Source organism: Pristis pectinata, chromosome 3, assembly GCF_009764475.1.
Source record: "Pristis pectinata isolate sPriPec2 chromosome 3, sPriPec2.1.pri, whole genome shotgun sequence".
NCBI classification, from domain to species: domain Eukaryota; kingdom Metazoa; phylum Chordata; class Chondrichthyes; order Rhinopristiformes; family Pristidae; genus Pristis; species Pristis pectinata.
This window is the reverse complement of record NC_067407.1, coordinates 79,652,485-79,664,497: the sequence shown is the minus strand read 5'-3', so window position 1 is coordinate 79,664,497 and position 12,013 is coordinate 79,652,485. Positions and strand designations below refer to the sequence as shown.

Genomic DNA, 12,013 nt, shown 5'->3' with positions numbered 1-12,013 from the left:
ACATGCTAGTTTGATTTATAATCACTCACATTACTTCATGCCTTCTGAAAATAAACTCTGCTCCTCACACAGCTCAGTAAATGGGATCAAAGAGATGCTAATTAACAACCGACACAACAGCCTAAAATACCAAGAAATGTAATGGGATTAACCACTCCTTGATGCAAAGAAACCTGACAAGGTCTATGCAGGAAAGTGGAGCTGTGGTTTAAAAAAAATAGCTGTGATCTTACTGAAAGCATAAGGGGCCAAATAGCCTACTCTTGCTTCTATTTTTTTTCAGTTCAAAGTTCTTATGCAAAAATTCTGTCAAAAAGAGCTTATCGTTGGTTAGTTCTGGTTATCCAGCCTGGTTTAGATGCTTCAAGGAGTCAGTAATTTTCAACTTTGCTACAGCTTTTGCCACACACATTTTCTCTGCCTTTAGTGACAACTGTCAGCGAGCAAGCTGGACAAAGGTCAGGGTTCATGTCTGCGCTCACAACAGATCAGTTTCACAACTATCAGACAAAAGCCTACATTTCATATACAAATAAAATCACTATAGATAAAGTCACTTTGCAATACAATAGACTTTTTTGTTCTAATTGTATTCTTTCTTGTAAAAAAATTATATAATATTGTTTTTCTTGTGAATGCTGCTTATCTGATGCTATGTGCTGTGATGCTGCTGCAAGTAAGTTTTTCATTGCACCTGTGCATGTGTACTCATGCACATGACAATAAACTCGACTTTGATAGAAAGAGCTTCAGAAGAAATTACACACCTTCTCCCAATTTAAGCAGGGTATTTTCAATAGAAGTACAATTGGAAAATCGTTACACAGGATCCCCTTAGTCTTGGAATAGCATTGTCACCACATGCTGCTTTATTTCACCCTCTCTGAAGATGTGATTAGATGTAGATTGGTGCCCAGGGCCACAGTGTGCAATAGGAAATGTTAGATCTGATAGTATATGGGGTCACACCCTCCCTTTCCATTACATAGAATTGATGAATACAACACACCATAAAACCCAAAGAATGGCAATAGAAATAACACCAGTCTTTAAAAGTAAACTGGGTGGATCTAAGTGCCAGTTAGATGCGAGCCACAGCTCAGTTGACTGCACTCCCACACAAGCTGGGAAAGTTGCACATTCAAGCTCCACTCCAGAGATCCTAGCACCTAATCCAGAACAGGTATTAGAGTGAAGGTATGAGCAGCAGGATTTTGGTTGGAGGTTATGAAGTGGGAGGTTGGCCGAGACAGGCTTTTGAGAGCATTCTAGCAGCAGATTTGAGGGGGAGGGGTAGGGGGAAGGAGGAGAAAAAGATTCTGGTCAAAGGTAATTTAGAAAATTACGGTTAAGACATTAATACAGAATAACAAAATTGATAAATGATAACCACGTTTAAAAAAATGTCTCAGGAAGAGATCACATATGCAAGAGTGTAGAGTCAGACCAGGGGGGAAAAAAATGGATAAAAATAGAATATTGTATCTGGACGAACACAGCATTCATAACAAGAGGTGAATTAATGGTACAAGTATAAATGGGAATAACTTGAGTGCCATGACAGATTCATGCTTGCAAAGTGACCAAGCTTGGAATTTATTCCAGGTTACATTTAGAAGAGATGAACAAACTGGGGGGAAAAAAGAGGGGTAGTCCTGATGAAGGGAGTGGGTGGGGCAAAGAGCACAGCACTGAACATTGCAGGTACTGTAAGCAGTGGGTAGGCAAACAGAATGTTGGCCTTCATTGTCAGAGGATTTAAGTACAAGAGAAAAGATTTCCTACTGCAATTGTCGACATGGCTTGGTGAGATGGTGCTCTGTTCTTGCTCACTGTCCACAGAATCAGACACTTGTGATAGAGGGAGTGGGATGAAGGATCACCAGATTGTTTCCTAGGAAAGGGTCAGGGTTTGTTTTACATGAAGAGGTAAGCAACTGGGCCTATGTCCTCGAGTTCAGAAGAACGAGCACTGATCAAAATTCTTATGGGGCTTGACGGGGCAGATGTAGGGATGATGTTTCCATTGGTTGCTGTGTATAGAAGCAGAGTCAGAGACTCAAAATGGCCTGGTCATTTAGGACCAGTAAGAATTTCTTGAAGTTAATCTCTTAAATTCTCTATCCTAAGAGGTTGTTGAGCCCAGATCACTGGAAGGTATTTAAAAGAGGTAGGTACATTTTTGAAAGATCAGGGAATTGAGGGCTATGTGGAATTAGCACAGAAGAAAGTAGGCCTGGGAGACATCAGCCATGATCATATTGAATTTCAAAAAACAAATGCAGTCACTGTAAATCTTAAACAAATATTAAATGGTGAGGCAGGCTTGAGGGGCAATGTTACCTACTCCTATTTACTTGCTTTTTGTGTATATTCAAGATGGAATTTGATAGAATTTTTTGGATATTTGGGGAAATCAAGGGATACAAGGATGGTGCAGAAAAGTAGCACAGGGGTAATAGAGAAGCCATGATTTTGTTGCAGGGGCAGAGGAGATGGGGAGGGGCCGAGTGGCCTACTACTTTTTCTTGTGTTCTTGAGGTGAGATGTTGATATCGAGGGGAATGGAGAAGCTCAGCTCGGAGCCATGAAGCCGTGAGATGGTTCTACCCACCAATGGCAGTGCCGCCTTGTCTCTTTTCCTCCAGGATAGCTGCCAGGTCCTTGCACTTCCTCTTGGGCTGATCGGATGGCGATTGCTCCCCCGCATTCTTCATCTTCAGGAGTTGGTTGGCCTTCTTGATCTTCTGGCTGTACTGCCGGGCCATGTAGTAGACCCTGCGTTTGGTGCGGTCCACGAGATCCAGCTCTTGGCCGACGGCCTCTGTGCTGCCCAGCGGGCTGTCCGCCTCCAGCCCCTCGCAGTCTGCGAAGGTAGCCGCACTGGCACTCAGCGGCGAGGCCTCTCCGCTCGGCTCACCCCCGTCGGTCCCGGTGCTGGCAGTGCTCAGCCTGCCGCGCCTGCTATTCTCCGCTTCCGCGAGCCCGGGGCTCTCCGGGCCCGAACTAGCCGCCGGCCTGGGTCTCCGGCCACCCAGCGCGCCCAGGTCGTCCTGGCTGACGGGGAAGGCGGCGGGCAGCCGGTCCCGTCTGGTCTCCTCACTCCTCCTGATGTAGTCCTCCAGGTCGTTCCAGATCTCGTCCACCTCTTCCGAGAGCTTGTCCGGCACCGACTCCCGTGACGCCGAGTTGGAGTTGGAGGAGCTGCCGGTCCAGGCCGGCCCACCCTTGGCCGGCGACCGGCTGCGCTCCGAGGTATCATCGCCGCTGCACTGCAGGCTCTCCTCCGAGGCGAAGCCGCCATCCAGACTCATTCCCAGGCCCGGGAAGCTGTCCCAGTCGCCGCAGGCCTCCCAGTCATTCTTGGGCTTCTTGAAGGCCTTCTCGGATGGCGCCAACCTCCCATCTGCGCACTCCAACGCCGGCAGCTCCCGCTTGGGCGACGCCGCGGCAGTGGGCAGGCCCTGGATCCCCGTGTCCGCTTGGCCTCGGTCTTGCTGCTCCGGAGCCCGCAGGGGCTGAGCTCCGCCGGTCGCCTGCTCGCCGGCCGGTGTCTCCGACCTCTCAGCCCGGTGCAGGCCCACCGACGGGCGGCCTCCATCGCTCCCGGCTCGGCAGCTCGAGCGGCTCTCCCCGGCGCTGCTGGCCCGCCGGACGATCCCATGGTCCGGGCCCCCTGGCGGGCGCTCCCGGACTGGATGTCGGTAGCCAGCCGCGCCGTGGAGCGGGCTCACCACCGTGGAGTGCAGCTCGGGCGCCGAGGCAGCCGGCACAAACACCTGGTAGTCGCCATTCCTGCGGGGCAGTGCTGGGCCGGGGAACGAGACCCGGCCGGCGCTGGGCCGGGCCCGCTCGGTTCTCAACCGCTCGCTGTCCGCCACCGGGGTCGCATAGTCGTCCCACCCCACAGCTAGGCTGGCTGGCTTGGCGCCCTGACGCACTGAGTGGACGGAGAACTGGCGGCTCTCTTTCGCCGGAGATTTGGACGCGATCTGAAAGAGCAGAAACAGCCGTGGGTTAGCGGAGAGCCGGAGCAGATTCCCAGGGCGGGGGGCAGAGGATGAGGGCAAGGTCTCTGATTGTAGGCAAAGGCTAGAACTGAGGGAAGATCAAGGACAGGTTTAAAAGACGGGGAGGCATCTCTCCAATCATAAGTAGAGGACCACCAGGAGCAAAAACGGACCTGGGCAAGAGTCAGGATGCAGGACACAGGATTCTGGAGGTGCTCAAGTTTGCAGCAAGTGCAGGATGGTCGATTGGCCAGGTTCATATGCACACAGGTGGACGTGGCTGGGGTGGACTTGGGGAATTGTGGCAGATGGCGTTTGTGATGGGAATGATACAGAGTGGGAATTGAAAAGAACTGGATATAGAAAAATCGTGGATGGTGCAGGGGGAAATCCATTTGAAGGATCAGCTAACAGAAGGAAAAATTGGCTGGTCAGCACTTCAGTGAGAAAGGGGACAAGGGAGCAAGAGATTGCTTATTCAGAAGGTACATCAGGAACTAGGTGGGAAAAAAAAATGAGATGTAGGACAGGATTAGGACAGGGAAAAAGGCAGTGTCAAAAAGGTAACCAAGCAATGGTCTCCGTCTACTGGCAAAGAAATCTGTGTTCTCAATGCTATTTGATGCAAGGATCAATGAGTGAAGTACAGGAGTTTCAGGTTTCATTTAATAATAGTCAAAGATGTCTTGGGGGCAGTGAGCTGTTTTGGCAGCATCTAATAGTGCTCAATACAGTCAAACTACATAGGGGGATGATTGATTAAATCAACTATTCACAAACACATTTAGTTTTACATCCCCTGGACAAACTAGGTAAGGTACCCCATCCAAGGCTTATTGAGAAGGAGGCATGGGATCCAAGTGGACATTGCTTTGTGGATCCAGAACTGGCTGGCCCACAGAAGGCAAAGAGTGGTTGTTGAGGGGTCATATTCTGCATGGAGGTTGGTGACCAGTGGTGTGCCTCAGGGGTCTGTTCTGGGACCCTTACTCTTTGTGATTTTTATAAATGACCTGGATGAGGAAGTGGAGGGATGGATTAATAAGTTTGCTGATGACACAAAGGTCGGAGGTGTTGTGGATAGTGTGGAGGACTGTCAGAGGTTACAGCAGGACATAGATAGGATGCAAAGCTGGGCTGAGAAGTGGCAGATGGAGTTCAACCCAGTTAAGTGTGAAGTGGTTCATTTTGGTAGGTCAAATATGATGGCAGAATATAGTATTAATGGTAGGACTCTTGGCAGTGTGGAGGATCAGAGGGATCTTGGCGTCCGAGTCCGTAGCACGCTCAAAGCAGCTGCACAGGTTGACTCTGTGGTTAAGAAGGCACACGGTGTATTGTCCTTCATCAATCATGGAATTGAATTTAGGAGCCGAGAGGTAATGTTGCAGCTATATAGGACCCTGGTCAGACCCCACTTGGAGTACTTGCTTAGTTCTGGTCACCTCACTACAGGAAGGATGTGCAAGCCATAGAAAGGGTGCAGAAGAGATTTACAAGTATGTTGCCTGGATTGGGGAGCATGCCTTATGAAAACAAGTTGAGTGAACTCGGCCTTTTCTCCTTGGAGCGACGGACGATGGGAGGTGACCTGATAGAGGTGTATAAGATGATGAGAGGCATTGATCATGTAGATAGTCAGAGGCTTTTCCCCAGGGCTGAAAACGGTTGCTACAAGAGGACATAGGTTTAAGGTGCTGGGGAGTAGTAATAGAGGAGACGTCAGGGGTAAGTTTTTTAACTCAGAGAGTGGTGAGTGTGTGGAATGGGCTGCCAGCAACAGTGGTGGAGGCGGATATGATAGTCTTTTAAGAGACTTTTGGATAGGTACATGGAGCTTTGAAAAACAGAGGGCTATGGGTAAGAGGGCTAGTAATTTCTAAGGTGGGGACATGTTCGGCACAACTTTGTGGGCCGAAGGCCCTGAATTGTGCTGTAGGTTTTCTATGTTTCTAAACTATAGATGGGGGAAATCAGACAGGAGAATGGGAAAGTTTATGGGCTTTATTGAGGTGGACAAAGGCTAAAGGTGGAAGTGCAGTTGTGACTGAATAGACTCATTACTACAGGAATGTAGTGGTGAACTGATAGCCAATGACGATTCCTCATCCCACATTTCCTCACCCACTTCCAGGCACAGTCAAAGAAAGAATGAGATTAGAAATGGCCTTGAGAGAATGTGCATGGAGGATCCATGAGATGGCAAGGTTGGGAGAAATTACTATGAATATAGGAAGGAGGATTGATGTCAATTTGGAGATTTAGAGCAGTGAACCATGTGCAAAAGGGAATTAGAACCACATCGCATGGAATCAAAATGTACACAATTTGGAGTTGAGAGTCCGGGCTACAATTTCTGACTTTGCACGACACAAAACTTGATATTATTGTGATCTGTGAAGAGAATAGTAATACATTGGAGCAAGAGCAGGCTAGTGGAATGACAGATTAAGTTTAATGCTAAAACTGGTTGCATCACTGCCTGATATGGAGGCTCCAATGTGCAGGATCAAAAGGGGCTGCAGAGGGTTGTAGACTCAGCCAGCTCCATCACGGGAACGACCCTCCCGACCGCTGAGGACATCTTCAAGAGGCAGTAGCATCCATTATTAAGGACCCTCACCACCTGGGACATGCCCTCTTCTTGTTACTACCATCAGGGAGGTACAGGAGCCTGAAGACCCACATTTCTTCCCCTCCACCATCAGATTTCTGAGCAGTCCATGAATACTACCTCATTATTCCCTTTTGCACTTTTAATTTTTGTAACTTGTAGTAATTTTTACATCTTCGTCTTCCACTGTACTGCTGCCGCAAAACAACAAATTTCACGACATATGCCAGTGATGATAAACCTGATTTTGAAAAATACAAGATATTGCATTTTGGTAGAAAGAATGAAGCAATATAGAATAAAGGAGCCAAGGGGAGCTGGGGGCATGTGTGTACAAATCATTGAAAGAGCATGGCAGGTTGAGAGGGTGGTTAGTAAGATGTACACAATTCTGAGCTATCCATAGAGGCATAGAGTACAATAATCAGGGAAGTCATGCTGAATCTTTATAAAACAATGACCCAACCTCAACTGGAGTATTCCATTAAATTCTGATTAATTTTGGAAGGAAGGACGTGAAGGCATTAGGGAGGGTCCAGAAAAGACCTGGAAGGATGGTTCCTCGGATAAGGGACTACAGTTACAAGGATAGATTAGCAAAATGGGGACTGTTTGGAGGAGAAGACAAAGGAGATCTGATATATAATTACATACACACACACACACCTGGGCAGAATGAATAATGGCAGACCATTCCTTTTCGTGGAGTTGTCGTCTACCAGAATTCATTGTTGCTGTACCTCATGGCAAAGGAATACGATACGTTCCCAAGCTGATAATTATCCCCCAGCCAACATCATTGAAATATAAATTTGCAATGATCACTTTGTGCACTGCAAACTCCTACCAGCAGGGGTCTGGCTGCTGCATTTTCCCCAATTTAATAACTGTGACTACCTTTCACAGGGTACTAAATTATGAAACATTTCGCATGTCCCAAGGTGGTAGAAAGGTGCTATAGAAGCATACAGAAACAGAACAAGACCATCTAACGATGAGGTTTTTAAAACTATATTGTGAAGCCCCTCCACCTGAAAATCTAATTTTGCAGGGTCCAGGATATCAAATTGAATGTAAAGTTTTGTTTTAATCCTAATAAAGATGCTGCACAGGATGGCACTTTTACTGCAGTGGAACCTCAGCCACTAGGTGTCACCAATGCACTAGCTTTAGTGTACTTTGCATCCGAGTACCAACTCAGATGCAAGAGGTTTGTGACAGAGAAATTCATTCAGTTAATGAGGGAGAAAAATATGGTTTGTGCCTTAAAATCCCTCAGATTAGGAGTACACACAGGATATAGCAATAATAAAATTTTGGTATTCTCACCCACTGTTTCAAATTCTCTCACCCCTTCCCCAATCCTACAACATTCCTTCAGTTCTGACCTCATGAGCAATCCTTGATCATTTCCACCCCACTATATGCAGCCCTGCCTTCAGCTGTTTTAGGTCTCTAACTTGAAGGAGAAGGGTTTAAGGAGGCAATCTGACAGTTTAAGGCCACTGCTTTGATCAAGCCTTTGTGTTTCAATATAAAATTTTGTTTTAGAACGCATCTGCACAGCACCTCGGTATATTTGACTACAACTCACAATGGGAGAAGTACGTGCACAAATTCATCCTTGGGCGATATCGCTAAATGCAGTATATTGTAGCAGCTGCACATTCTACTTCCGAAGTTCGGTCCTGGCAGCTGTTGTATAGCACATTTAGCACTAGCAAACTGGGATGAATTTCTCAGCATGCAAGCAAACAAAACATGGATTATTTATAGCCAACTGCAGGATGTTTAACAGCAATTTGTAAACAATAAATTACTTAAGTCAAGGGAAACAAGGCAATTCATTTCTCATTAGATGAATTTTTTTGGTTCCGATGGTTAAAGGCTGAGCATTGGCTATGACACAAGGAAACTTCAACTGCTCTTCCTTGAACTGAGATCTTTTGTGTTCAACTCGGGGAGAAGACAAAGTCTCTGTTGAAAGTAGAATCACATCTAATGTGTTTTCCACTAAGACAGCATTCCCTCAGTGGACACACAAGAGACCGTAGATGCTAGAATCTAGAGCAAAAACCAAGATGCTGGTAGGAATTCAATGGGTCAGGCAGTGTCTGTGAAGGGAAATAGACAGTCAACGTTTCGGGTCAAGACTGATAAAGGGTCTCAACCGAAAACGTTGACTGTCCATTTCCCTCCGCAGATGCTGCCTGACCTGCTGAGTTCCTCCAACTTCTTATTTGTTTCTTCAGCATTCCCTCAATGTAGGCCAGGGAGCACTAATGCAGATTTTCTGGAGGAGTTTGAACCACCTGACTTGGGATGATCCTGTTCCTGCATTCAGTCCCGACATCCCAGTGAATACCACCAGAAATACCACAGGGGCACAGCAAGTGCCAACAGAACAGATCACAGGACAGTTTGAGGATAAAGCTCAGATATTATCAGGCATGTATCTGGATATCAACAACAATGAAACAATGTTCAACCTGTTCAATTTCTTCTTCATCATCGGCATCAGTCTGGTCCAAGGTGCGCAGGTGGAGGCTTTCTTCAAGATCACTTGGATAGGCCGGCTCCAAGGACTCCTGTGACTGGCTGACAGTGTCACCACGAGAGAATGCATTGATTTTGCTCTTGGAGTCGGGGGTAGTTTCATTGGATAACGCTTCCACAGATGGAGAAAGGAGGGATCCTTCAACACTGGCACGCTGTCAGGAGAGGGAAATATCCATCACACTAGTTCAGACCTTCATTACATTATGAATTTACATCAGGGAGAGAACAAACAAGATAGCACAGAGAATATTCAATTTCCAAATGGAGGAACAATCCATAAAAGCAAGTTATTCTTTGAAAACCAACAAGTTAACTTGCAGAGAAAAATAAAATGTAAATGCTGAATATTTATAAAAGGGAGCAGATAGTTCTCTACATAGATTTATAGGACTATTCAGCACAGATGGAAGATGGATAACATGTTTAGGCTGGGTCAGCGAGCCATCCTATTAATATCATTCCCTCTTTCCTCATATCCTAAACAGTTTAAGTATTTTTCCAATTTTTTTTCCCCCTAGAACATCACTGATACAATAGTGGCATTCCATAGTCTTTTAGACAGGCATATGAATATGCAGGGAATGGAGGGATATGGATCATGAGCAGGCAGGAGGGATCAGTTTAATTTGACATCATGCTCGACACAGACATTGTGTGTCGAAGGGCCTGTCCTGTACTATTCTGCTTTCTATGTATCATGACCACCAGCCTTCCAGTTGGCTGGTACTAGAAATGGCAGAAACCTTAGACACATTAAAACAAAACATGAAATCTCAGGCTAGCTTTCTTGCTTGAACCACACCCTGACCCATTCCACCAAACAACATCTTTAGATATCGACAAGTCTTTTAACCATCCTGTAGAGAAGCAATCAGGAGCTTTCATCTGATCAGGGTGAAATTATTGCTGAGACATGTTGCAATGCCTCTTTTATATACACATTCAAGCTGTTCCACACCCATTTTAAGCTTTCCCACCCAAAGGAAATTGCTATTATAAAATACTTTGCAAAACTTCAGGATGCCCCCAAGATGTGTCATAGCCAATGAAATGTGACTCCTACATCTGAGACTTGAGTCAGCCCGCACCACTTGTGCTTGTACTGATGGTGTTGGATTAGAAATTAAATCAGAAAACCCTGTCTGCTTTCTCAGACGGGGACAGAAAGATCCCAAGGACAATTTCTACGAACAGAAGAGAACTAATACCCTGAGCTATATTTATCATTCAACTATCTTTGAAACGGATTATCTGGTTATCATCACATTGCTGCCTGTGAAAGCTTGTTGTCTGCATATGGGCGTAGTATTTCCTGCAAGAGTGAGCACATTTCAAGATACTCCATCTGCTAGAACATTATGGGATATCAAGATTATGAAAGGTCATATACAAAGTTTGTTTTGTTCTCTCAACTATATCATATCACCCTCCACCCCAACGCCTGTTGGAAGAGAGAGTGCATGCAGTGGTGAAAATGTTGAGAACTGCACAGCAAGATAAAGAATAATGAGGAGAGAAGTGAGAAACAGTCACAGGAAGACCAATAGAAATTTTGCCATCTAAACAACAACACAAGAAATCCACTTCTTTACAATCCATTACAGATTGCATGGTATTTCACTTTCAGCTTGGAATGTTCGTTAATTTCGAAAATATAAGTAGACCCACCCATTAAATTTTAGGCTCAGCTTGCCTTTAATATTGGCAACTCTAAATGCCCAAGTGAGCTTCTTGCATTATTATAAGTATTTTTAGGACAGCTGGAAGTCATGAAAGGTTCTACATAAATTCAAATCCTCTCTCATCCCCACTGCTTTATTCTATTTAAAGAACAGAAACAACTCTCTTGAATCAATCACTTCAGCTAGAAGTTCAAGATCCAATGTTGTACCATTCAAAAACATTTTGCATTAGAACACAAAAACATCCAGACCTCTCCAGTTAACTTTTTCAAATAAAAATTGGCCTAGCAAATCATCAAACACAGGCTTACCTTGTCTTGTCTGGCTTCTGAAATAGGGAGAGGGCAAAAAAAAAGAGGCATTAGTTAGAAAGCCCAACTTAACATGTTTGAGAGTTTAACTGCCCACAAGTTTAAACTTGCTTAGCTGAAGGTACTATAAGTTACATTACTGTAAATGAATTACAAGTTTTGTTACTGACCTGCTTGCTTGGGAGTCTTCATTCTTGCTGATGGCTCTGCAAAAACAAAAAATTAGCATCAATAGAGGGACTTGTATACAAGTCAGTGCACCAGCTCCATCACACACCTGCAGTCAAGTATAGAAAGCTCCCAGTCATGTAATGGTGTTTATGATTGTCACATGGACATTTTCATAGGGAGGATTTGCATACATTTTTTAAAAACACTTTAGCGACATGGGCATCATTGGCAAGACTGTCAATTAGTGCCCATCCCTATATAAGGCCATGCTGGCAGCAAGACATGTGTGTCAACTGCTGTAGTATGATGCAAGTGTTATTGCAATGTTGATAGGTTGGTAGGAAGCTCTAGAATGTTGGCCCAGAAATGATAAAGAAATCGATGAATTGTGATATAAACCAAGATGCTGCAAATTTCTGAGTTTTGGGATTCTGAACTATTCTGCCTTTGTTTGTCCAGTTGGTGGAGCTCATAAGTTTTGGACAATACTGTGATACTATACGGACGGCCATGTCTGCACAACCATTTTTGACCACTACCCGTATGGATGGCATTGCAACTGTTCTAGCACCCCTCAAGTTTCATTTGACTCAGAGGTAGCCCCCTCAGAGTCAGAAAGTAGCAAGTCCAAGTCTCCAAAAGACTTCAGAATCTAAGCTAGTACTG

The 12,013-nt window shown here is 45.3% G+C and overlaps 1 protein-coding gene across 7 annotated transcripts in view; it reads right to left on the bottom strand.

Annotated features, from left to right (window-relative positions):
- Positions 1–12,013, bottom strand: part of LOC127568508 (pleckstrin homology domain-containing family G member 1) — a 155,109-nt gene that overhangs the window by 5,230 nt on the left and 137,866 nt on the right. For all 7 annotated transcript variants that reach the window (XM_052012344.1, XM_052012346.1, XM_052012350.1 and 4 more), the window contains 4 exons: positions 11,347–11,382; positions 11,177–11,193; positions 9,114–9,335; positions 2,615–3,992 (listed from right to left, as the gene is read on the bottom strand). In XM_052012344.1, the coding sequence (XP_051868304.1) occupies positions 2,615–3,992; positions 9,114–9,335; positions 11,177–11,193; positions 11,347–11,382 (1,653 nt within the window). The remainder of the gene's footprint in view (positions 1–2,614; positions 3,993–9,113; positions 9,336–11,176; positions 11,194–11,346; positions 11,383–12,013) is intronic.